At 38.2% G+C, this 27,739-nt stretch overlaps 1 protein-coding gene across 4 annotated transcripts in view; it reads right to left on the bottom strand.

Annotated features, from left to right (window-relative positions):
* LOC131075092 (glutathione S-transferase zeta class) overlaps positions 1–27,739 on the bottom strand; it is a 287,162-nt gene that overhangs the window by 131,253 nt on the left and 128,170 nt on the right. For all 4 annotated transcript variants that reach the window (XM_059218439.1, XM_059218437.1, XM_059218436.1 and 1 more), the window contains one exon: positions 21,499–21,560. In XM_059218439.1, coding sequence (XP_059074422.1) covers positions 21,499–21,560 — 62 coding nt within the window. The remainder of the gene's footprint in view (positions 1–21,498; positions 21,561–27,739) is intronic.

The following is a 27,739-nucleotide window of genomic DNA, read 5'->3' on the forward strand; positions in this document are numbered from 1 at the left end:
TTTAATGCCAAGAAATCCCAGCCCTACCTCGTTGAGTTTTCCCAAAAAGGGTCGTACAACTTATAGTCTATTCAAGGAGGGTCAATTACTTGGTGAAAGGCTTAATAGCCTCATCTCACATCCAACATGTTGATGGATGTTTTGTGACCACACCAACACACAACAAAGTTTTCCAATGGTCGCTTATCCTCTCTTGATCAAAATCATATGTATGCTAAGATTGCAGGAAGATCATACATTGATTCCAAGGTTACATTTGCATACTAGCGAATTTTTGATGGATATAGGCTCGTTTGGCTTTGATGTTTGCTGGTAATCCAAGGGGACTTACGTTTGGATCATTCTTTCACTTCTTTGTTGTGGTTAGAACTTCATCATCGGATATAGCAATTTTGTGATGCTTCTGCTTCGAACAAACTGAACTAGAATGAACTGAAATTAAAGGGAAATGGGTTTAGGAAGACTAAGCTAAATCTTAGAACTCAATAGATAACAATGATCTAGGCGAGATCAAACACACTTTACTTCGCCACTAGTAGACAACTACATAAAGAGGGTGCAATCTTTAGAGGTTGTGTTTGTAAGATATTAAACATCAATGAACACCATCAAAGAACAATGTTCATCAAACAATTTAAATTAAGAACACACATATAAGAGCTTAGTCCAACCTTGCACTGTGGATATAAATCATCTATCAACAAAAGGTATGAGCAAGCGATCTCACCATAAAACATTGCAATCAACTTCGTTCATCCAAATGCTTGACACAAATCTAAACTGATTCAGGAAGGTGAAACCATGCAAGCCACAAAATAACACAAGTGAACACCATCAGAGAAAAATGTATCATTGCTATTATCCCAATAACTTATCACAACAATGTCATACAATCTCCCTCTCTTTACAAATGAAGGGGTGAACCCCTTTTATAGGTCTCTTGGAGGAAAATGGATGGCTGAGATTACAAACCAATCAATGGCTAAGGTTGAACATGCAAAACCTTGACTAGGGTTTGACCAAAGATTCCAAGTATGATGCCAAGTAGTGGGAATAATCAATAATTGAAGAATCACGCCACTACCTATTAATTGCTCTTTGCTCCCAAAAATGGCATCCATAATGCAATAAACGCCCCATTATATTCAAAATCGCCCATTATGCATTAATGAGCCACTACCTCCTTGAATATGCCAACTGCCATGCAATGAATAAGATTTTCCGGACACTATTTTAGTAAGTCATGATGACTGCTCAGAATATGCTCAAATGGAGATTGGAGTCACTATTTTAGCAAGTTGCTATTTTTAGTAAGTACTATTTTTAGCAGTCTGGTACAACACTTGGTTCCTATTTATGGCAGTCCAGTTTGTGGGGTGGTTTATTCAAGTTTTTTGGAGTTCGATTTTGGAAGGTAATATTGAAGTGATTTTATAATTTCAAGTTGTTTTTTGATCCCCACGCCTAGGCTCAATGACTTAAAGTTGTTCTTTAAAAATGTTCCCATGTGGTTGTCCAGCTTGGGAATTATTAGTAATTTTTATTAAGTTATTGGTGCACATGAAAAGGGAAATAAAATAAAGTAAAACTTTTAATCCCACATTGCCTGGAGAAGAGGGTCGATTCCTTGAGAAAAGCTATAAAAGCAAGTTTGAGAGGCTCATTTGGGTATGCTATTATTTTAATAACGAAGTGCTGCTGAAATATTTTCAAAGGCTTGCTTCGGGTTTGTGCGCCTCCTAGCTTCTTCCAGTTTCGAGTTTGAAAGATAACTCCTAGCTAATTGTGGTGCAGCTTCATCCAGAGGTTGCTAAGGTATTCCAATGGAGATTTCAGTTTTGAGTGGATTTGATGTTTTCTAGTTGGTGTGTGAGTGGTGTTGTTTATTTTTGGAGTGTAAAAACCCTAGTTGCTGATTCAAGTTTATATTCATACTGTCTGGGGGTTTGGTCTGATTTTTGTGGGTATTGGCTCATTCTTTCCCAGAGATTTGGGTGCTCCTATGCCCAAGGTTTCATGATTTTTGCTGCTGGTCATACCTTTTAGCTGGCCATACTATCTTGCCTGGGTTGCATTGGGTTTCGTGCTAACTCCCTAGTTGCTGGTTGGGACTTGGGATTGGATGGAGGTTGGATGCCTAGCTTTTATGGTGTCTTTCCTTTCAGTTTAAGCTTTTTTGGAGAAGAATCGAGGGAGATATGAACATTTGGAGCTTTCTTGGGTTGCTCGTTGAAAATATCAGTTTGCAGCTGTTGCATATCAGATTGGGTATTGCTGTTCTAAACTCCTGTTTTTCATCATAATTTATCAGCATTGAGTTTGGATTCGTTTCTCTAACTTCTTGAATCATGGTAGCAATGTTTTCTCATGATGCTTCAATGTTATCTTTTTTGTAATTCGCTGATTTAGTAGTACTAAACAGCATTCCTTAATTTTCAAATTTTGAAGCTAATCTTGTTACTGTTGTGCATTGCACACGCTCCCTGTCGCCGACAGGGTCCCCCTTCCTTTTTTGGGCCTTTCCGTCTTCGCCCTGTTGAGTTCCGCGCAGAGCCTCTCGCGTCCTTTCAAGTGAGCCTGCGATTAGTCCGTGAGATGATGATGTTGAGCGAAGGAGCTGGTGATCCGTATGGATAGTCGAGCCCTCGGGCACGAATTCCAAGAGATTGTTCAAGCTCATGAAAATGCCTTAAATAAGCGTGCGATGGTAGAAACTGGTGAAGTTCGCCGAATAAAGGACAACGCATCTGAAGGTCGCATAAGGACCCAAAGACGCCGATTTTCGCATAAGAATAATGAGAGAGATTGCATGATGTTTTTAGAAGTTTGCACGATTTGTGTGAATGACGATTATTGCCATCCGGAAGGTAAAGGAGGGGCGAGAGCCTTAAACACGCCCAGGTGCCAAAGTTGACAAAATGGCCAAAAGGGCCGAAATGGTGAAAATATGAAAAAGTTGACAAAATAGCCAAAAGGGCCGAAATTCGGACCTTAAGGCCGAAATGCCAAAAAAAGAAAGTTCGCAAATAGCTAATAAGGTCCGAAAATATTGAAGAGTTGACAAAGTGGCATAAAATGCTAAAAATCGCGATCCAAGCGATAGGTGATTATTTCGAAAGGTTTAAAAATCATCCCAAGGCACCCAATTTCGCACAAAGACTAAACGTGTGAGAAACGAAATTGACAAATTGCCCCAGTCCGCTGAAGTTCGGATGAGGCGCAGCATTGGCAAAGTGTAGAACCATGTGAAGTTTTTCTTAGTTGGCAAAGTGCCTCAGAGCTCCGCAAATCGCGTCATAAAGGAAAGGCGCAAAGGATGAGGTTTTCAAAACGCCTCAGAACGCCGAAAATCGCCCAAGGTGAAAGTGCGTGGAAGTAAAATTGGCAAAACTCCCGTAGCGCCGAAAATCGCAATTTGGGGTAAATACAAAAAGAAAGTTTAAATTTTTAAATGGTTTTCAAAACTCTTCTTTTCACCGAGGTTTGCCATCCAAGCTTGAGGAAGAAACGCAGAATCGCGAAGTCTGAAGTTCGCAAACCCTTCCCCCCCATTTTCCGAGATTCGCCCATAGCGCCGTGAGTGTTGAAGCATGAGGTCTAAACAGCTCTTCGAAAATCAAGATTGCGATTTCTTAAACGTTGCAGCCCCTTTTCAGAGTCGCATTTCAACTAGGTTACCCAGGTTAAACTTGCAAAACGCCCAAGGTAAAATCACTCGAGTGAATCACAAGGTTAGAAAACGCAAAAGTCAAAATCACTAAAATCACCCAAGGTAAATTGCTAAGTCTGTATAAAAAAAAAATTGCAAATTCTTTTCAAACCATAGGCGCGAAATTTGAATTAAAAAGTTGACCGTTGAAATTCAAAAATTGCAGAACTCTCCCATTGGTTCTTGCAAGGCAAATCGTGCAATTTCTCGCCATTCATTTTCACCAGGTAAGTGTGCTTTACCTCTCTCAATCGTTTGAAGTATTTGCAAATTGGATAGATGTGTGTGCGAAAAATCTGATTAAAATGCTTAAGTCTTGAGAATCGCATCTTTCCGTTTATAAGGCGTCAGGCAAAGCAATCGAAATCAGAATTTACTCCTAAGATTTAACCAGAAATTGCATTTTCAAACTTAGGAAAATTTCTCAAGCTTTGTCCATTTTGAAATCAATGCCTAAATAAATTCCCAATCAAAAGCTTCATAAATACTTATGTTTAAATCAATCAAGCTTTTAGCTAACAATATCATGTTGTTCTTTCAATTCAATTAATCCTGGTATGCTGATATGTCCTGTATCTAACCCGCTTTACTTGCTTTTATCGCCTCGTAATCCGCGTCCGGCTGTGCAGGATAAATGCCTAAATCGGTGGTAGAATCATCAAAGACGCCTACTACTACCGAGACATCGTGAGCATCCAAATCAGATATCCCTCGCAAAGTCGAAAGGATGAAGTATCAGTATCAAAGAGGGGGACTGAGGGAGTCAAAAGTTCAGAGTGTCTGGGACTGTGTCGGTGATACTGACCTGGGCCATATTGATATCCAAGATTTCAGGAATCGAGTCTTCTCCCCTAATGCTTATGGCAGACCTAGACAGATGGTGGAAAGTGGCATCGCCCAAGCGGCGGGATTTCCTCCAGCAGTGCAAAACTATGAGTTAGTAGTAGAAGCTGCCCGACATTACCAGCCAGGTTCTAGATTGGTGCTCCTCGAGAACATGACCCTTGCTAACTTGACTCCTGAGGCCATTGGCGACGCATTTGATATTCCCTTCCCAAACAATCCCACAGCCACGACTATAGATGAAGCGTAGGGGGCGTATGATATGAATCCTGCCAGATGCAGAACACTGATCAATGAAGAGTGGTACAAGGAGAGAAGACCTCCAAGCATCAGAATTGGGAAAAAGACCCCAAGAAGTGACTTTCACAATGAGCATGGGGACATGGTCACATTGCTCAGCAGGGTTATGGGACTCCCCAAATCCAACTACTTTGAAGAATGGATGTTTTACTTCACAGAGCAAGTCTTCGCTGGGAAGTCCAAGTTTGACTGGGCCCAAATCATAAGCAACAACATCCACACTCAGCTAATTGAACTCGAGACAAAGAAGTACTTCACTATGACCTCCTATTTGGTCTATATGTTCGCCAGGAACCAGCCACTGCCAGGTTTAATAATGAAAGGTGAAATTGGGAATGGACCTGATTAGGTAAAGGTATACGATTGTTACCCACAGCTTCACTATCAGGATATAGCTCAGAGAGAAAAGAACAACCCGGCTTATGCAGTTGGCCAGTATGAGCGCGTCAATGACGCCTTCACAATGCGCTTGGTCAGGTTTATGCAAGGAGGATTACACATAAGGCTCTCGGAGCAAGCTACTATTCTAGTACAGAGATACGGAGCCTGGTTCATCCAATTCCCGAGGTTCTCCTATATCCGGATAGCTGGCTTTGATGGTGCCCCTCTTCGGCTTCCATGGTACCCAACCGACAAGATAGTTCTTATGGAGGTCGCTAGGCAGTCACGTCCGACCGGTAGCTTACTCAGAGACAGCAAGCAGGCTGGATTTGCATTCCCCATGATTATAGGCAACCAGGATGTCCATCTAAAGACCCCATCTCAGGCGGAGGAATCCTTTGCAGAGCTAGCCTTCTATGGCCTACAAGAGCATTTTCCAAGGAAATGCTTTGATCACGACAATCTGGCAAAGAGAGCCTATGGCAGGCGCTACAGAGCAAAGGAATCAGTTGAAGATTATTGGAAAAACTGCTCTGATGACTATGAGGTTCGAAGGTGTGAATATTCTAGGCTGAGTGTGTAGCAAATGCGACTCTTTGAATACCGTCGGGTCCTAGATCAACTCACAAATTCAAGGAATTGTCTGCAAGTCATGGAATTTGAGGCAGTAAGGCATCTTTTGCCAGGCGTTGATTGGATGCAGGACCCGATCACTGATTTTGAAGCAGTCATGGCAGCCCCAGGAAGATATACAGACCAATGGTTGCATCAGCAGATTGAGCAATTAATTCATGAAAGAATCCAGTTCACTTACCACTTAATGAGTAGCCTTGATTCTCAATCCTCCGAAGATGAGGGAACTTCTAGTGCACCTAGGGAAGAAATTGAAAAGCCCGAGAAAAGGAAGAAGGCTAAAGCCAGCAGAGGAACTCGGACGTCCAAGAGAACAAGAAGGGAGAAGATTCCCATTAAGAGACTAGAGGTCACTTCATCATCAAAGGACCCCAGTTCGTCCGACGATGTAGTAGAATTGGATTATATACCTGCTCCTCCTTCCCAGAGTGACATTGATGCATTTGGAGTTGATGATCCTCCCACACCCGACATGCTAGACGCCGAGCTAAGAGTCATTGAATCAGCCGAGCCGGGTAACCAAATTGAGGAAGGAGGGATTCCATCCATTCAGGGGATCAAAGTACATGAACCCACCCAACAAAGTCGCCATGAACTGCTGCTCCATAACACTGCCAAAGATGACTCTACCGTTGAAGGAGGCCAAAGGACAGAGGAGACCCGTGAACTCGAAAAGACTGAAGAGCTACCATCACACGAAGGCACCAAACAATTGTTTAGTGAAGTGGGAGAAAACTCTGCTGCAAGCAAAGAGCTTGACACCTCCTCCACTCCTCCGGTAACGGAACAGCTGCAAATTTGTGATGAGTTGGCTGAAAACATCAAAGAACAGAGTGCAAACTTAACCATAGCATCAGCCTAGACTGTACCTCAAGAATGGTTAATTGCTCGAGCTCAGCGCAAGGCCGCCACGAAGCCACCCATTGACTTGGAAGACATCTTCTCACGTATAGATCAAGCTAGAGCCAAGGGGAAGAAAAAGCCCAAGGCATATTCCAGGATGACCAAAGATGAGCAAAGGAACCATACTCTTCACATTGCCACCCCGCCTGTAGACAAGCCAGCAGATCAGATAACACTAGCAGATTATAGCATCACGACTGTCCCCATCGGACGAACCACTAAGGAACAAGAAAAGGAGGAATTCAAGGATTCAGTACAGAACATGCTCAGGCAACTTGAAGAGATAACAGCTGAAAAGGACATGTATCGAGCTCGTGCCGAGCAGGCCGAGGGATACATCGATTAGCTCCTGAGACCATTGCACAATGCTTCTGAATCCCACATTCCCTCGACGGCCTTGGCACAGAGGACCACAACAGAATTTGAAGAAGTACAGGATACTGCAAGGGCCGTCAGAGAATGGATACAAGGCATCAAAGGGAGGGGAGAACGAATCCTCGAAGAAGTAAAAGAGATGGTTCATCATCGAGAGACCACCCTGGTCCGGCTATTAGAGGTAAAGAGGGAATCCCTTAGAATGCATGAAGTGGCTGCCACTACTCTTCCCCTCATGAGAGCTCTCTTCTGGACCCATGCACAGATTCCTACATTGCCCACCATCCTAGATCCTTATAACATCAGCACTCTTCAGGAATGGTACTGGACTATCACCATGAAGAATGCCACAAGAGAAATCATTGATAAAGAACACGATGCATACGAGGCAATTTTGAAAACCATGCAAGAACTCGGCAAAACGATCCTTCGATCAATGGTCTCGGGATGGCAAAATGACCTGTCTGATGAAGTGATACAGCCGGACTGGGAGGAAAGACTAGGGACGGATAGGATCACCTATTCCGCTAAGGACTTGAGTTTTGCTGGTCAATTCCAATCAGACATGTTGTTCTTCGACCGTAATCGTTCCAGCTGGAAGGATGGTTTGAAGCACGTAGACCAATACCTTGAAGGCATGCAGTATAAAGTTCGTCATCCTCCTATGCCTCCATTCAGTTTGCTATTCCAATTGTGCCTCAGGTTCCAGGAATATGTTCGTGAGGAACGTATAGCAAGTCGGGACCTTTGACAAGAATATTTGCACGACGAGGATGAATTCCTAGAAAAGGGATGTGAAGCTGAAAAAGAAAAAGTGCTCTCCTAAAGTGTTTTTTCCTTTTTAATTTTGAAAAGCGCACTTTTTGGCCAAAGGGTCATGTTTGACTTCCAAGTCAACTAAATGTAAAACTTTGTGTATGCACCTTTTTGATTATTTTGGATAGGTTCTAATTACCTTTTTGGGTAGTTATTACTCCCTTTGGGGTAGTTGCTGATATTTACCCTCCATTTATGGGTTTGGGTACTCTTTTGTAAGGATGAATCTGGGCCATTTGTTTAGATTAAATCTTGGCCATTCATCCATTTTTGAAGCCTATTTAAGGGACTGGTTTTCCCTCATTTTGTGAGAAGTTCATGGATTGTTGCTGAAGCTCTGGCGAAATTTACAGGATTTAATGTAAAGTTAAGACTGTTTCAAGTTTCCTTATGAGTGCATGGTCTCCTTCTTCATTAATTTAGAATTTTCAGTTATGTTTCCTTCCTTTATATAGCATTTTCAAAGTAAACATCTGATAGAATCCTCGCTGTTCATACCATTAGGGAATGGCTGACTGTCTTTCCTTCTGTATGGTTAATCTGAACCTTTCATATGCTTAGTTCGGTTATTGAATGCTCACTGAATGAATGTAAAAGTTCTGATGTTGTATTTGATAGCATGAAAACTCAATTTTCCCTTGAAGATCGCATTGGATTGATGCAAGTATTGTGCTTAAATGGCTGGTAATGCTTAATCTAGTTATTTGGAGGTGTCTGTCTGTTTACTGAATCTGCTATCTAGTTAAGTAATTTAGATTTTCTGTACCTATCTCTCTATCCCTCCTTTTCCCCTTTTTTATCAAGAAGAATCCGCATTCTTGATGAAGACAGTATTAATCCAACTTAAACCATCCGATAAGCGAGACTATTAAAGTTCTAGGGAACTCATCCAGCAATTGCCTATTTTACCATAAGTCCCCTTGTGTTTCCAGCAAAAAACACATCAAACCACTGAGTAATCCCGCAGTCAAGACCTGACGAACAAAACCTTGAGGTTGTCCCCTTTGATCAAACGGAAGAAATAGCATTAGGGATTTCCTTATCTCAAGAGAGGATAGGATACTCAGCGAGTACATTCTATTCTGTGTTGGCCGTATGGAGTTTGCAGCAATGCGATTTCAGACACGTCAACAGTTACCCATTGAACGAGTGGAAGTAGCTGGTTCATAACCAATTTCTTGTTTCATTACTTTCCAACATTTGATATTAGAACTCCCACTGGATAAGTGGTCGAGTTTAGTTTTTTGTATTGCACACTGAGAAGTGGAAGTGGTTGGTTACACCTCCAAGTTGTATTCCCTTTCATTTTCAGTATGTTTTTTCAAGTTGCTATCTAATACTCCCACTGAACAAGTGGCTGAGTTTGTTGGATTTTCTTATGCTAACGTTAACGGGTGCAAATCCTTGTGTTTTAAAACGGAAAAAAATTAAAGGGATACTCTAGTGGTATCAAAGTTGGTTTTCCTACCAGCTTGTGAGTTCTGTTGATAAACTTCTCCATGAGTGATAGTGATCAGATATTACAATAGAGAGTAGAAGAGACAACAATTTCAAATTCCACTGGTTCCGGTTGAAGAGACATTCTCAGAAGTTCTCAGAAATAAAGAAGCAACAGTTGGAAACATCGCCGAAAAGGGGGTAGACACAAATGAGACTTCTGAAGCCAGAGCGGAAAGAAAGTTTGAAACTATGTTAGATATGATGTCACAATTGCTAGCCAAGCTTAGTTAGAATCAAAATATGATTCCTAATCAACCAAGCAACGGAGCTGAAGAAAGCACTTCCAATACCAATGGCGGAAATGGAAGTATTAATGGATGGAATGGAGGATCAAATGTGGTAACACTTGGAGGATCAGCTCCTAGATCTTTGCAACCTACCTTCCTACCCAAGGAAGCACCACTGGTTGAAGTTGAAGTACCAATGGCTGATGAAGTGAGAAATAGCTACATGGAATATGTTTCTCTTCCTACGGAGATCCGAGATCCGGGACATTCTCACCTTAGATCAATATATAAGTCAAAATAAAAGAAGAGGTGGAAGACATGAGAATCACCCTCCTCTTCCAAGAGACTATCAGCAAGCTCTTGGAAAAGTCAACTTAGCTCACTTTGATGGAAGTGACAAATGTTTTGCTAGATTGTGGGTTCAGAAGCTAGACAATTCCTTGTCCGTGAGGTCGATGCCTGAAGAAGATGCTATAAAGTTTGCCACTTTGCATCTAGATGGAGCCACCCATGAATGGTGGTATCACGGTCAAGTCACTCTTGGCCATAACCTCATTGTCACCTATAATGAGATTACCAATAAACTCATTGAAAGATTTGACACTAAGTATCCTGAGGTGAGGTTTCGTGAACTTGCACAGTTAAAACAACAAGGTTCACTTGATGCCTACATAACTGATTTTCAGAAACTTGTGATGGTGCCTAACATCATCGAAAAAAGGCTTGTAGTCCTTTTTTCTGAAGGGCTAGAGGAACCGTTGAAAGGTTGGGTGAAGGTGTTTGATCCACCAACTTTGACTGAAGCAATCAGAAAATCCAGAAGTATGGAGTTGGCTGCCCCAAAGTCGAAATTTCAGTCCAAGCCCTTTTCTTATAGAAAGGACAAGAAGAAGTTTTCAAATTAGACCAAAAAGTTTTCTTCTAAGATGGATGATGAGCTCCGAAAAGAGCTTCAAAGGAAGAATTTGTGTTACACCTGGAAGGAACCATGGGCCCTGGGTCATAAGTGCTATGGAAAAGGCAATGCGTAACACATGGAGGCTTATTCTATTGATGGATCATAATTTAAAAATTCAGAACATAAGACTAATATGGGGGAAAGTGAGTATGAAGAGGTTCTAGAAGAGGCAGAAGAAAACCAAGAGGATGGGGGTGCAGTTGCCCAACTTTCTAGTCTCCATAAGAATGAATCGTTTAGAGTTCATGGAGTGCTTGGAGAGCACCGAGTCATTGCTCTTATTGACATTGAAGCAATTGATAACTTCATAGATGAGAGGTTTGCTGCAAAGAAAGGCCTTACAATCGATGAAGTTGAAGATTTCAAAGTAATGGTAGCTAATGGTTCTACTATCTCTTGCAACCGGATGGTCTCCAATATGTCTATGCAATTGGGAAATTACAAGGTCAAGGATGACTTTTATGTTGTTAGCATTGGAGGCACTGATGATGTAGTACTCGGCATACAATGGGTGCAATCTCTTGGAGAGATCACTCTAAATCTGCAAACTATGGAGTTGAAAATCACATCAGAAGGGAAGAAAGTAGCGTTGACAGGGATGTCAAATGGAGGCCCTCGTATTGTGTCTCTGAAGAGGATGGAAAAGCTGGTTTGTTATGGTCAAGTAGAATGGGTAGCAGAATGTTTGGTCATGCCACCCAATCCTACAAAAGAAAAGAGGCATTTCCATCTAGATATTCAAGAATTGATCACCAAGAGGAGTAAATTTTTTGGTAGTCTACCCCCTAGGCGACCTCCTGAGAGAGTGACTGAGCACATCATTGAACTTGAAGGAGCCAAACCAGTCATCACTACTCCATATTGGTATCCCAAGAAGCAAAAGGACGAAATAGAGAAGGCCATCAAAGAACTCTTGGATATGGGGTACATCCGCCCAAGCAAGAGCCCTTTTGCTTCTGCAGTAGTTCTAGTCAAGAAGAAGGATGGGACTATGCGCATGTGCATAGATTACCGAGCTCTAAACCAGAAAACCATTAAAAAACAGTATGCCATACCCAGGAGTGATGAGCTACATGGGGCTGTCTACTTCTCCAATATTGATCTCAATTTAGGGTACCATCAAATCAGAACGAGGGAGTCAGACATTGAGAAGACGGCCTTCAGATGCCATTTTGGGCGATTTGAGTTTCTAGTCATGCCCTTTGGGTTGACTAATGACACCTATATGAACAGGATATTCCAAATACAATTGAGGAAGTTTGTGCTTATCTTCTTTGATGACATCCTCATTTATAGTAAGTCATGGGAGGACCATCTCAAGCACTTGGAGGAAGTGCTTAGCATTTTGGAGTCAAAATCCTTGTTCGCAAAGGAGTCCAAGTGTGAATTTGGAATGACCAAGCTACTTTACCCTGGACATGTGATCAGCTCTAAGGGAGTTAGTGTTGATCCTCAGAAGATTATGGCAATCTTGGATTGGCCTCCTCTAGAGAACCTTATGTTGGTTGTTCCAAGTGATTTCTCAAGTTTCCCTAGGAATTGGGCTTCTTCTTTCAATAAGAACCTGAGATCATTGGCCAATTAAAGAGGATTCATCAACAAGATTTATAATCCTCCTACGCTTCAAGAATTGACAAGTAAAATAGAATCAAGAATGGATGGACATCATGATCGTAAAATGGTGGCAAAGATAAGGGCCCAATGTTTAGATTTGACTTACAGGGAACCCACCAAAACCCTCTATGCAAAACAATGGCCACAATATGAGCTTTTCTAGAGGCAAACAATGAGGATTTAATACCCACGAATTTGCATTGTATTTTCAACCTTTGGAAACCCTTATATCTACACTTGTCATTGGCATTCAATAGTTCGTGCTATTTCATCATCTCGACTTCTAGCATTAATGGTGGTGGCAAATCATCATTATTCAAGCATTTTTTACCCTCTTTAACTCACGTGGCCCCTATTTTGGTAAACAACGCCAAGGTTTTGGTCCTTAACATCACCATCTTTCTAAATCACGTAACCAACAAGACCCACAAGCTTCTTAATAAATCTAACCTGCACAATGGTCATTTTTTCTTCTCCATTGTCATCTACATGTTCCTGTTTGGTCACCCATTCAAACGGCCACCTAGCATGGCCTAGTTAAGCTTGGGAATTACAATTGATTTGCCTTTAAACTGTTTAGATCTTCAACATACACCGAATTCATTATTTGTTTACAGATCTTAATTTTCCAAACTGAATCAAATTTGGAGATATATGTTTTTCCTCGGCACAAACTTCAAATTGTAGTCTTTTTTCCCAACCCAAAAAAGTTACCTCATTTTATTTAGCACAAATACAAAATTGGGGAAAGCTGTTGGAAATATTGTCATTGATGTCAAAGGGCACTCAGTTGATATTGTTTTGAGTTCACAATTGATGTCAAACGAATATGGACAAGATTGTTAAAACATGCTGAAAGTGTATTGACAAGATTATCATCATCACTGATATCAGTCCAAGAGTGTTGAAGCAATTGGAGTGATATATTTAAAGTAACTTGGATTAGTTTTATAAGGCAATTCAAAGCAGATTCATAAGATGAGAATAATATATCAGTTTATGGGGATAGTTTTTGAAGTGGACTCTTAAAAACTATGGCCGAGTTTATACCATGACAAAATGAAGGATATCTGCAGACTAAATTCGGTTCATCACATTGATAGAAATTTGTATACTCAAGATAGTGAGCAGCGCTTTAAAGCAAACAACAATATTCCTAAAGTGAAGATTATAAATTAAAATAATATCCAAAAGAATATTCTTAAAGTGAAGATTATTAAAATAATAATACTAGAACATAAGACAAAATGTCTTAGCAAGAAGTCAGCACTTAATAACACAGAAAATTAAACATAGTCATACGCAGCAAGTGGCAATTGGTTTAAATCAGAAGAAAAGAGACAGCGATTTATTATCCTAAAAAGGCTGCAAATACAAAAAGACAAAACACTCGTTAAAAAAACAAATAAGACAAAATTAGAATGAGAAAAAAAAGACAGCTGGAATAAAAGGACAAAGGCACAAAAGGCAACACTTAACAAAGCAGCGATTACACTTTATTTAAGGGACAACTAGTATTATGTGCAGCGAGTAAGGGTGTATAATATAAGGTAAGTAAATCATTAAAAAGGCAGCGATTCCATGTATATTTAAGGAGCAACAATCAAAAAGTTTTTTTGTGCACCACATAAGACAATGACAGCACAAGACAAACCCATATAGGACAAAATAAGGAAAAGACAAAAGTGAATAAAACAAAGATTAGAGAGGTGCAAATTGATTATGATTTGTTTACTATACTAATTCCATAATGGCCAGTGAACACTTAAAGAAGACATGAATTAATATTAAAAGGCAAAATAAAAAATGATATGATTTGTTTAGAAAATAAAGTATGGCTGCCTCCGTTAAGACAAAGAAATTCAACTTGGTCAAAACCATTTAGAGGGTGCAATGTGATTAAGGAAGAAATGATTTGTTAATGCTTATTTAAAAAAACATAATTAGCTAATTCAGAAAGGTGTGATTTGGTCTGATCCATATATATGAGATAATAGTTAAGTGCATTTTGTTCATTGATATGTTTATTTAAAAGAAGAGGTGTGATTGAGTGGAGGGTTATGTTTGTTCATGAAAAAAGATGTCCCTTAGGGAATCATCCCTCTTGGAAGGATATAAGATAAACATTGAAGTTTGAGAAGTGAGTTGGTTGTGTGTGTCTAAGAAAGTGGTGATGCATAGTTCAAGAACATAAAACTTATGCACCAGGAGTCCGCGATAAGGAGATGGACTGCAGACTAAATGTAGAATTAATCTCAGATGTATAGTGAAGAATTCATGACATATTTATGAGGAGATTATAGTCTGATTTGTGGCAAATTTAAGGGTGATATAGAGCAGCAGAACAGAACAGGTTGTGAAAGTGATTGTAGTCAGATTTGTAACAGATTAAGGAGATTAGGTGCAGATTTTGGAGGAAATTGTGATCTCTTTGTGATCAGAATTATAGCAGATTTGAAGAAGAGACTTATAGCTCTTGTGAAGTTCAATTGAATGAGGGGTTGGTGCCTCTAGTGGGCAAGTGCTCACACATTAGAATGAGGGGTTGGTACCTCTAGTGGGAAAAAATCTCACAAACAAAATGAGGGGTTGGTGCCTCTAGTGGGTTGATACCTATGTATTTGTAAGGGAATTTTTTTGTATATAAGAGAGCTATTTTACCATGGTTGAGATATCCCCCTTGATTTTTTTCAAAAAATTTCCAGTTACAAACATTACAAGCACCCGTTAGGGTTAGAAAATGATAATCAAAACACTGCTGAAAGTAACCCTTCCACTTTTTGATCACCAAGAGCCCAGTGTGGGAAGGTGAGAGGATACAGTGACAAGGGGATCGTTAGCTTCAATAATCAACTAGAAATTACAATGCTGGGCAGCAAGCCAACCCCTTCCGCTTATCTAACGGGTGAGAGAGATTCAACAACAATATGGTAGTATGACCAGCCAATTACAGAATCCAAGAAACTGAAATAAGCAACAATCACTCGACCACTTGTTCAATGGGAGGACTGAAAATGAAAAATTACAATCTACTCAACCACTTATTCAGCGGGAGGACAATATTACAATAAGATAAGATAGGCGGCAAAGCCAACCTCTTCCACTTATTCAGTGGGTCATGTGTTACGATCCAGAAAGAAATAGTTGTTAATACTACTAATCAACTTTACAATAGATAGCATGAGATTTCAGAATAAGAACATCACTGCCCATCGCTGCAAATGATAAGATATGCACTCCAAAACCACCAAAGACTAACCACTCCAAAAAACACACTTCTCACTATCAATCTTCAGAATCTGATTTGCAAATAGCAAGCTGAAAATATGCAGACCAGCAACTACAAAACTCACAAAAATGCTCACAACTTTGCCCACACTCAACGGAATGACCCCAAATTAGATGCAAATGAAAGCCAGGAGATAGGCGATTAAGCTAGAACTGACAAAACACATCAAAAAGACCCAACACTATTTTGCACGCATCCCAAGGTAGCTTCAGCATGGTACAGCTAGGGCAGAAATTCGATTTGCATTATAAAATTAATGACTCCAAGATAAGCACTAAAAACTTACAAGAATGATCGCCTAGAGCATAGAGAAATAACGAGCCAATACCTAGAACCGGCAAATGACCACACAGAGACTTACGAGCAAAACACACCTACAGCACACTGAAAACCAACAAGCGGGAACTTACACACATCACACCAAAATCAAAATACTTCAATCACAAACTTCGCTCTGAATTCCATCTATTCTCTTGAGTGAAGAACAGTCGCACAATCTCAACTAGTCGCTATCTTTCAAGCGAGAAGCTAAGCATTCAATCTAGGAGGTGAGCATTCCTCAAAGCATTCAAACGGCATTTCGGCAACACTTCGTTATAATATTCGTGGATAGTCTCAAATGAAGGCCAAGGCACATATTTATAACTTTCTCCCAACTCGAACCTCCTTTTCCCTTCAATGTGGGACTAAACAATGACATTCAAATTCACTTTTAGTTTGTAATTTGCATTTCATTTCTCTTTTCCCAAAATCGCCCATCTCATGGTGGCAAATACACTATAAAAAATATATCAATAAAGTGTATTATGGCGTCCAAGGTAATAAAGTGAATTATATCATAAAATTAACTTATTTCCTCCTAAGGCATCCATCTTGCCTTAACAAAACTCACTTATAAAAATATTTTCCTCAACCATGAATCGCCCAAGATATAAAAATGACCTTTTAATATAGCTTAGCAATCCCTTTAATAAATCGTCCATTTTTTCCTTCAGTTATAATTCAACTTAAAACACCATTTTCCATCAACTATTAAACTTGCCAAAACAAGCTCCAAGAGTATGGGAGATCAAACTTAGAGAACTAACCTACCAGATATAGCCACTACACTGAGCTGCAGAAACCCTGCCAAAAATAGCACTGCTAAAAATAGTGTGTCCAAAAGCATTTTAACCACATTCTGAGAAGCCGTCCCAACTTACTAAAAATAGTAAGTCGAAAAAAGTCTTCAGATTCATTTGCATGTCACACCATCGTGAAGCTCTCAGAAAACCCAGAGAAATGAGCTAACCTCTCCCCCACTTACTAAAAATAGTAAGTTTGCCAAACTCCTTATCTTGCTATGCATGTACCATCATTGCGAAGCTTTTTGAAAACCTAGAAGGAATCCAAAATCATAACTATAAAACTCCAACATGCAAGCCACCAAAAACGCCGAGACATCTCCTAGAAGTAGGAAACCCTAATTTCTGCTTCCCACTAGCCTACGAGTCTCTAGAATAGGCTAACGGCCAACTAAATTGACTACTGCTGAGAAGGGGACATTACAGTGGTTTTCTCCTGTAAGGGTTTCCACGAATATATCGTGTTCTATTTGTGTTCATTATTAGAATATTCAATTATATTTTAGTCACCTATATTTAGTTCCTTGTTTAATGGTTATTTAGCTTTTTAGTTAATGAGCTTTTAAGCTTTATTTAGCGTTTAGCTTTTTCTTTTTAGTTAATTAGCTTTTAAGCTTTATTTAGCATTTAGCTTTTTCTTTTTAGTTAATTAGCTTTTAAGCTTTATTTAGCGTTTAGCTTTTTAGTAGTTCACTTTAAACGACTTGTTCTTAATTTAGAACGTCGTCTTGTAATCTCTATATATACGCTTGTATATTGTTGAATACATTATCCGATTATTGAATCATTCATTCAATTTATTTTTCATGGTATCAGGGCGGGTTGATGGGATTCTTTAAAGTTTGGCGAATTTTTTAATAAAAACTCATGGCCTTCTTTCTGGAATATTTTCCAGATTTTTTTAATTGTTTTTTATAAAAAAACGATTTTGCTTTTTTGAAGGTTTTTTGAAGGTTTCAAGGGTTTCTAGTTCATGGGTGAATTTTGTGCTAGGCAGCAGTTCATGTTTTTTTTAGAGTTCTAAAGATTTTCGAGCCTGCAACCTAGAGGTTTTTTTTGTAGATTGAAAATTTTCCTAAGGTTTCTGCAATTTTCGACTAGGGTTTTGACCCTTTAGTTCAAGTCGAAATTTTATTTTGCTTGCATATTCTTGGTGGGTTTTTTGAGACCTCAACTGGGTCATCGTCATATTTTTTTGGGTGCATTGTTTTTCATGCCTCGATTTTTGAGCCGTCAGATCTGTATTTTGATTATAGATTCTTGGTGGGTTTTTCGAGAGCTTTTCTGGGTTGATCTCATATTTTTCTAGTTGCCTCGTTTTCTGTGCCTCAAATTTTGTGCCAGTGAATTTGCCTTGGCATTTAAAAACAGTCAATGATTTTTGCTAATTCCGTGGGTGCTGTTTATGTTGTACATCCGACCTAGGGTTTATGCCCTCTTTTTTTGCATTTTTTTGGAAAAAAAATCGTCAATATTTTTCTACTTTTTTTACAAAAAAAATCATGGGTATTTTTTTTTTTTTGCAAATTATTATTTTTTCTGATTATTTTCAGGAAAAATTTTAATTTCTGGGTTTCTTCCAAACCTCGAAATTCGCGCCTTAGAATTCGTGCCAGAATTCTCCTCCAGGGTTTCAGATTTTTTGTGCAGCTGCTTCTATTTTGATTTTTAATCAGAGTCTTCCGTCTCATTCTTTGTGCCTTCACTAGGTTGACCACGTTCAACCTCAGTTTCTGTGATGGCATCTTTGACCAACATCATGTTGGAACACAGACAGAAGTTCAACAGCTACCACAACACCTGGAAACAGTGCATGTTCACGATATCTGAATATCGTTGCCTTGATCAGATTGATTTAGGCCAAACCTCATCTTACAGGTCCCAAGGTTTTCACGATTTTTTCCTGAAAAATTGTCTGTCGGTTTTCTGATTTTTTCCACAAAAAATCATGGAAGGGTTTTCACGATTTTTTCCTCAAAAATTGTTCGCAGGGTTTATAATTTTCCCTTAAAAATTATCTCATCTGTAATCCGCGATATTCGCGTAAGATTTTAGTTATCTAGGTTTTACCGTTTTTTTCCACAAAAACGATGATTTGTAACCTCAGATTTCTTGGTTTTTCGATTTTCTCCTCAAAATCGTAAATTCTCTTTTCGAGGGTTCCTATTTCAGGGTTTGACGGTTTTTTCCTCAAAATCGTGCTTTGTTGCAATTAGTTTGGGTCGCACCTGCCAGGGCGAACATCTGCAACCGTGGTATCTTGCAGTCAGTTTTGGAGTTGGTACTCTTCTGCAAAAGGGTTTGCCGATTTTTCCTCAAAATCATGGTTTCAGGTTTCAGTTTGGTGACCCAACGTCAGGTTGGATGGATTCTGGTAATCTTGGTCATTAACACTTTTCAGATCCAGGGAAGGTCTCCACCACAACAAAGTGTTCTTTTCATTTGTGATCAAAAGACTTGCAGTGTCTTCTGTAGGGTAGTTAGTAGATAGAGTGACCATTAAGGGAGGGTATTAGAATATTTAATTATATTTTAGTCACCTATATTTAGTTCCTTGTTTAATGGTCATTTAGCTTTTTAGTAGTTCACTTTAAACGACTTGTTCTTAGAACGTCGTCTTGTAATCTCTATATATACGCTTGTATATTGTTGAATACATTATCCGATTATTGAATCATTCATTCAATTTATTTTTCATTCATTATAGTTAGATCTAATGTGAATGTTAGTATGTAATGAATATGTTTTGAGATAATGTTATGTGCTTATAATATAAAGTTAAAAAAAGAAAAGTTTGTTATACTAATTCACCCCCCTCTCAGTATATCTGTGTTCTCAACAAAAGCTCACTTTTAGCATAAAGTCAATTTTGAATTTTTGTATGAAATTGTTCCATCAAAACCCAACAGTTTTCATCCGCAAATTCTAAAACTTCAGTTCACAATTGATCCTTGGATAGAACCACTTTGTTGCAGACAAAGATTTGTGTCCTAGGCTTGAATCATTGGGGTTTTTGTCCCATTGGTAGAAGTTTGGCCATACGCACAAATCTCAAAAAGAGAAATGATCAATCCTCAAAATCTCCCTAATGAGTCTCCTCAACCTTCTTTAAAAAACCCCCTTTGGAACTTTTTGACTTTAAATTATAAAATAACTTTTTTTTATATATAATTCTTTTAACTCCTTAAAAGTGAATTTATAATAATTTACTTTTTGGCCTAGGTAAAGTCACTTTATAAAACTAAAATATTCAACTTAAAAACACAATTAATTATACACAAATTGCTTGAAAAACATTAAATTAGATTTTTTAATTTAATTAATTAAATTATTTCCTCTCCAAAATCCTAGACCAAAAAATTACAAGCATTGATTGGATCCATATGCAATCAGACATTTTGGTTTGATCAGATTCCTCATGCACTCTATCAGTGGCTGTTGCATTTCCACAATGATTGTAAATTGGTTGGTTAACTTCCAATAAATTTCTTGTAAAATTTCTCTGTTCTCATTCTAACCTTTCTATGCTCTCACCTTGCCCACCTCAAGATCTAAGTGATTAAAAAGAGTTAGAATTTGAGTGACTGCAAAAAAAATTATATCATTTAGAGCTAATGCCTGCAGGGTTATTATGTATGCTCCAAAAATATTTCCAACAAGTAAAGATGCTAATTAATTAAAATCATAATAAGTGGATTACATTTGCCATTCCTTTCCCACTACTAACAAATGTTTAAAAGTGCTTGTACTTAGCAGATCCCCTTAGTATAAATGGGCTGATGCGAGGATAAAAATACGTCAAAAGGAGGAGGGTAGAGGTGGACTCCGGTGCACGGCAGAGCAAGGGCAAACGGGTTTATGCGAGGGAGGTTGGTACCAGCTCCGGCCTTAGGTAATTGGTGGGTGTGTGATTGTGCATAGCTGCTCGGGACATTGATGTCCCTAATTTTCTTTTGCTGAAGATAGGTCTTTTATCCACCTTGATTTTTTTGGTATCAAATTGGACAATGTACAGAAACTGTAGATTTTGTATGAAAGCAGCCTTAGTGCAGGGCTGTATAGGAAGATAATTTCAGAGGATAGCTATAATTTTTTGTAAATCGAATTGGGGTCCGTATATTGTTGAATCAAACATTGTAAGGTGTCTTGGGGGGATATACTGTTATATGGCCAAAGATTGGCCCAAACTTGAGATTTTGTATCTACTATAACTATCATTAATAAAATCATAAAGCATTTACCGATCAAGGAAAAAAAAAAGTGGATCCCTTTACCATCTAATCATTACCAATATAAATCTAGAAAATCATTAAAGCAATGACTACTAATGGAAATAATCTTGAAATGACCAAACAAGTTAAATCCCAAAGATATAGGTGTGTTTGAGCCCTGCAAAATACAGCACAAGATTTATCCTTTTGATTAGTGAACAGTGCTGTCAGCATCACCCAGAATCTGCATGGCCACATCTATATAGTTCTAGCAAATGAACTAATAAACCCAAGGAATGGCGGACAAACAATAACAGGCTCAGAAAGGCCAGAAACATATTTTATGGATATTACAACCTAATTTGCTGAAATTCATTAGCCAATCCTAGAATGATGATCATACCAAAACTTATAATTTGGTAAAAATTGAAAAGCCCAATTGATAAGCCAAAAAAAAATTCATTACTTTTATATTGTTTGCAAGTTCATTTCTCATCATCAATAACATTAGCAATGTTGTTTGCAGATACACAATGAATAAGAATATGCTGAAAATTTGACTATCTTGTAGACTGTATAATTGTCTACAAACATGTAAGAATATGAGGATCTTACCAAAGTTACTTGGTCTCCTATGCAATACTTCCCAGAAACGTTCTTCAGCAATGTCTCCAATGCTACATCCATTCATTCAAATATTTACTCCAAATTAAAATACGAATGGTGCAAGACAATTTCCTCATAATATATGATTTGATATGCATAAATATAAGGTTATATAGTTCTAGAACCTACAATCAGCATAAACATTTATAAACATCAAAGAAAGTCCTACAAATAACCATCAAAAGATATTGAATTTTGATACAAAATCAAATAATATTTAGAACAAGAGTGCCATAATGCAAAAGCTCTCTCATCACAGATACCAATTCTTATAGAATGGACAAATTTTCTTTTAATTTTAAGTGGGACCATGGATAGACAACAATAGGAAATGATTCTCTATCTAGTCTATTGTAATATCAATTCTTACAGTAGTACCTATTTTATAAATAAGAAGAAACAATGAAATCATATCAATTTGCATTGATTATAAAAATAATCACTAGGATAAATGATTGTACTCAACACTAAGAGATCAGTTCCAAATGATATTCGAAAGGCAAAGAAAAATAAAGAATGACACGCAATATTTAATTTTATCTAGTAATAGCTAAAAAGCAATAAGAGTATCTAGAGTTGTGAGAATTTAATAATGAAAGAAGACAACATTCTACCTGAAGATGCATGACATAAATTAAAAATCCAACATTATAGCCTTCCTAATTCATCTTGAAGATGGTTTAAGCATTTGGACTTGTTACATAAGTTGAATGGAAGCTGAATCTATCATTGATCTCATGGTCAACTCTTCACTCCAACCAGCTTATGAAAATTTATTGGTTGCTTTGCTTGGCCAAGGTCATTCAGAATTGATGATGTGATTACTCAACTCTATCAGAAAACAAATTATGTAAATATTGTTTTAAAATTTTAAAGAGTAAATGATCTTGTAATGTCCCATTTTTCGTGACCTTGAAATATAATTAAATAATCAAAATAAGTCATCATATTCATTTCAAGGTCATGAAAAAGGGAAGATTACAGATCTACGAGAAACCAGCCAACTCATATTCAAATAACACAAGAAAAGATGGCAATGAGAGGATTGTGAATCCAACAAAGGTAGGCACTTTGCACCTTAAGGAACACTTTAAAGATGAAGATCTAACAGGTAGGCCAGCATGTCTCTTCGATGCTATGACCAAGGAGGAGGGCTTGTTTGTAAGGACCAATAACACTCATGAATATAGAACTGAATAAAGAAAATCATGTTCATGTTGGTATCTGAAATTACGCTGCAAGTCATACCCTTGCCAACAAAGAAAGCACATATTTTACCATCCTATTTGTTGTGACCTTATCACACATCACCCCACTCCAAATGGGGACCCCTTCATTTTCGCTTTCCTTGGTTGTGTTGTCGTAGGTATTGTTTAGTTTTGCTTAGGTTTGGCAATAATTTTAATCTCCTGCCTTAGAATGAGAAGGATTTTGATTTAGTAAGTCCATAAGTGGGTCTAGGAATGAAATGTTGAAGAGAGACTTGTGTGGGAGAGAACAATATCATGAATCCCTGATTTGGACAAGTTATGACAAAACTTGAAATTTGATGTTGATGAATGAAATTGCAGCAGAAAATGTGTGCATAAGGTCAAAATCTGCCTAACAATGCAAAGTTAGGAATTGAATTTCATTTGAAAATGCATGCACAAGTGGAATATCCAGCCAAGAATACATAGACAAAGCTAACTTCTGCAAGGAATTGCAACAATAAGGTTGAATTTCCTTTGAAAAATACGTGTACAACCTAAATCTCTGCCATGCATTTTGAGAATCTTATGCATGACAACCTTGCATTTCCAAGGATACCCTCAATTCCTGCCCAAAAATACATGCATGTGGCTAATTTCTGATCAAGAATGCAAGAGTATGTTGGACTTTCGCCACAAAATGCAAGGAAGAGTGAGTTTCCGCTATTGAATGCATGCATACATTGCTTTTCCACTCTGCAATGCATGACACATGAGAAATCCACTCAACAATGCATGAGCAATGTGAAATCCCGCCAAGGAAAAGATGAGTACTCAACCTTGCATTAATAACCCTTCAAATCAAATGTGCAATCAAGAGAGGAGGCCGACTTGGGTAAAACAATAAAATTCCCTCCGAGTTTATTTTAAAATGTAAAAGTACATCACCAAGAGGGCCGACTTGGGTTAGAAGGCAATATGAATGTGACAAACAAAATTAATTCCTTACCAAGCCGACCCAAACAAGGAGGTGTGATTGCTATGTTACGCCCATATAAAAGCAAGGTCAAAAATCACTTTCACATGAATCCAAAGTGCATTCAAATTTCAAAGCATATTCAAGGAGTGAATTAAGAGTAGAGCAGAAGTCAACAAATTAAAGGTGCAGATTCAAAAGCGGATTAAGGTGCAGATTTAAGAGTAAATAAGGAGTGAATTCTACAGCAGATAAGAATGAATTTGTGAAAAAATCAGACCTACAGCGAATTAGTGCATGAAAATCAAATTTATAGACAAGTGTTGAACAAAGAAGAAGAATGAATTTGTGAAAGAAAATCAAATCTGGAACAAAGGAGAGGTGATTTCCAGCAGAAATACAAGCAAACTACATACAACCCTGTGCAAATCCCCCTTTACCAATTAGTGCATTTCCAGATTTGAAGCATCATTTTTTAGAAATTCCAACTTGTTAGAGGTAAAATCAGAGTGCTTTAAAGTTCAAATTTTCTGGAAAATTCAATACAAAAGGTGAAAAACAAGAGCTTTGACAAGGATGTGAAGGATTTCCTTTCTTCAAGGATTGGAAATTATGAGTGATATTGTAAAACTCTAAATGATTTTATTGCTTCATTGCATGATTTTCCATTGAAGACTAACTTTTTTCTAGGATGTCCGGTTTGCTGGTCCGGGGCCGGTTCGCCTGTGGGTCTGGATAGGGTCTGTGACCACAGACAGGGCTTGGTTCGAACCTGGGCTGACCATGGGCGAACCAAGTGGAAAATTCTGCCAAAAAGCACTTTTGTTTTTGCAAATTTAATAATTTTTTGACATCCAAAACCCTAAAAAGTGCTTTTATAAGAACTTATGTTGGGTTTTATGTCTCATTTGGTGTGCAAATAGATTGTTTTCTCTTGAGTTGGAGCAAATAGGTGATTGAACAAAAGTTTGGTTGAGCAAGAGGGAGTTGGAAGATCGATTGTGAAGCTTGATCAAGTGTTTGTACTTCATTCCTACTCCTTTGCAAGCTTCTGTTGGGTGAAAGAGGTAAGAGTTTTTTCATTTTATTTTGTTTTTGTTTAATTTCTTTATTTTTTTTCTCTTTGATTCATAATTGTCCAAAACTAAAAGATCTACCTATTTTTCTTTCCATTCTCTTGTTTTTATATTGAATGTGTATAAATTTCTTTCCATAGGAATACAATGGCATCTACCTCTTCCACCACAGGCAATGCCAGTAATGAACAACCAAATTCTGATTCTCCTTTGTGGAAGTATGTTGATATCATAAGACCCCTTCCAGGAGGTGGGGGATTACGTTGGAAATGTTGGGGTTGTGATAAAGAAAGGAATAGTTCATATTTTAGGGTGGCGGGCCATTTGTGTGGAATACCTAGTAGAGGAGTCAAGAAATGCCCTGGAAAAAAAATGCTCCTATACCAAATGAGACAGTATTAAAATATATCATGGAGCATGAAGAGGCAGAAGAGAGAGAAGAACACAGACAAAACAAGCCCATTAAAAAAAAATCGAAGGGAATGCTGCCCCCATCTTCAAACATTGTGATAGAAGACCACCCCCTTTTTACTATTGCAACTGAACCTGACATTGAAACTCAAGCACCCATTCCATGCAAAAGAAAGGGATCTTTGGAAACTTCATTTCAAAATGAGAGTCGGGACATTGCCGACCAAGATGTAGCAAGATGTATATATGCAAATGGGCCTTTTTGTGTTGCTCGCTCCCCATACTGGAAGAAGATGCTAAAAAGTGTCAATGAAGCTCCGAAAGGGTATAAGGGCCCCCGATATGAGAAGATACGCAACACCTTGTTGGAAAGAGAGGTCAAGGGGGTTGATGATGCATTGAAGCCCATAAGGGATTCATGGATTGAGATAGGGGTATCCATTGTTTCAGATGGGTGGAAAGATTCAAGAAACCGTCCCTTGATCAATGTCATAGCGGTGTCCCCTTAAGGAGCAATGTTTTTGAAATCCGTTGATTGTGAAGGGCAAGTAAAAATGGGCAATTTATTGCTGATATTCTTATTGCTGCCATTGAGTCAGTGGGACCTAGAAACGTTGTTCAAGTCATAACGGACACCGCAAAAAATTGTAGAGTTGTTGGTTTGTTGGTTGAAGAGCGATATCAGCATATCTTTTGGACACCTTGTGCGGTCCATTCGCTCAATCTTGTGCTAAAAAAGATTGGGAATAAAATTGATTGGATCAAAGATGTGTATGCAGAGGTTGAGGACATCCAGATCTTCATCACGAAACACCACATGTCTCAAGGAATTTTCAGATTATTCTCAAATTTGGAGCTATTGAAGGTAAAGGAACTTGAACATGAAGTGGTAATTTAATTAAAAAAAATTAAAATTAGTAATTTAAGATTTCTGATTTTCATAACTTGATTGTGTAATGTGTATTCTTTTTACATGTTTTTCTCTATTTAATTGTATGTTTTTGCTTTAATTTCTATTACAGGTTGCTAAAACCTGTTTTGCATCTAACTTAATCGTCTTGAGAAGACTTGTAAAAGTGAAAGGGGCACTTTGCAATATGGTGATCAACAATAATTGGACTATATGGAAGCAAAGCAATAGTGAGAGGGCAGCAAAAATTAGGGTAAGGATATTGAATGAGTTATGGTGGGAAAATGTGGAGTATCTCCTTCGCTTCACCGAGCCCATTATGGACTTGCTTCTCTACACTATCATGGATAGGCCTTGCATAGGAGAGGTTTATGATGGCATTGACTCAATGCTTGAGAAGATGAAGAAAATCATAACTGAGAAAGAGAAAGACCCTCAGGAGACCTTCTTCAAAAAATTGCAAGCAATTGTTTTAGAACGATGGAACAAGATGATCACTCCTCTACATCTTCTTGCCTACGCATTGATACCAAAATATTATAGCAACCAATTTCTTGATATGCCGGGAAGGCTTCCACCATATAGAGATTTAGGAGTGTCAGATGGGTACAAGGCAGCATTCTAGAGACTCTTTCCTGATGATGATTTGTGAGATTTGATTTCAGATGAGTTCATAGAGTTTGTGAATGCAAGAGGTTTAAGTATTGACGCTCTTCGTTATCGATTTAGGAAGGATGCCCATAGTTGGTGGTACCTCCATGGCCAACAATTCCAATTGTTGTAGCCCCTACCAATCAAAATTATATCACAAGTAAGTTTTATTTAATAATTTTAATTTACTTTGTCTTCATAGGTTGCTAGAAATTCTATAACTTTAAGACTTTAATAATTTAGTTTTAATTGTTTACTTTGCCTTGTCTTCCTAGGTTGCTAGTTCATCTGCATCAGAAAGAAATTGGAGCACATATTCTTTCATCCACTCAGTAAAGCGCAATAGGTTTCAATCAAAAAGAGCGGAGAACTTAGTATACGTGCATTCCAACATGCGTCTCCTTTCACACAAGCAAAATGAATACAAAGAAGGGGATTCAAAGATGCGGTATACGAATGCAGAGCATACGGACTTGGATGCTTCCACTTGTCAGCTTGTAGTTGCTTCATTGGAGGACTTGGACAGCGAGAATGTTATTGGTGCAGCTGACCCCATTGGCCTTGGCAGTATTGGACCTTGGTGAATCAACTAATGTCATCGAAGAAGAAGAAGATTAGATGATTTAAACAATTTGTATTAAACTTAGTACAAAGTTCCAATTGTTGCAAGTTGAATTTTCAAACAATGATACTTGAACTTGATATTATCATTTTAATATTTTGATATTGAACTTGAAGTATATGATGCTATGATTACACGTTTATACTTTATGGTGTTTTTGTTGTTTATATGATAGTATGTGACATTCTGATTTTAATTCATGCTTATAGACTGTATATAATATATATATATATATTACATGTTTTTGTACTAACGAACCCAAACCCCTTTCAAAATTTTGCCGTATCGGCGAATTGGTCCTTCGAACCCGAACTTGAACCCGAACCGGCAACCTAGATTTTTATGCAATCTCTC

Source organism: Cryptomeria japonica, chromosome 3, assembly GCF_030272615.1.
Source record: "Cryptomeria japonica chromosome 3, Sugi_1.0, whole genome shotgun sequence".
NCBI classification, from domain to species: Eukaryota; Viridiplantae; Streptophyta; class Pinopsida; order Cupressales; family Cupressaceae; genus Cryptomeria; species Cryptomeria japonica.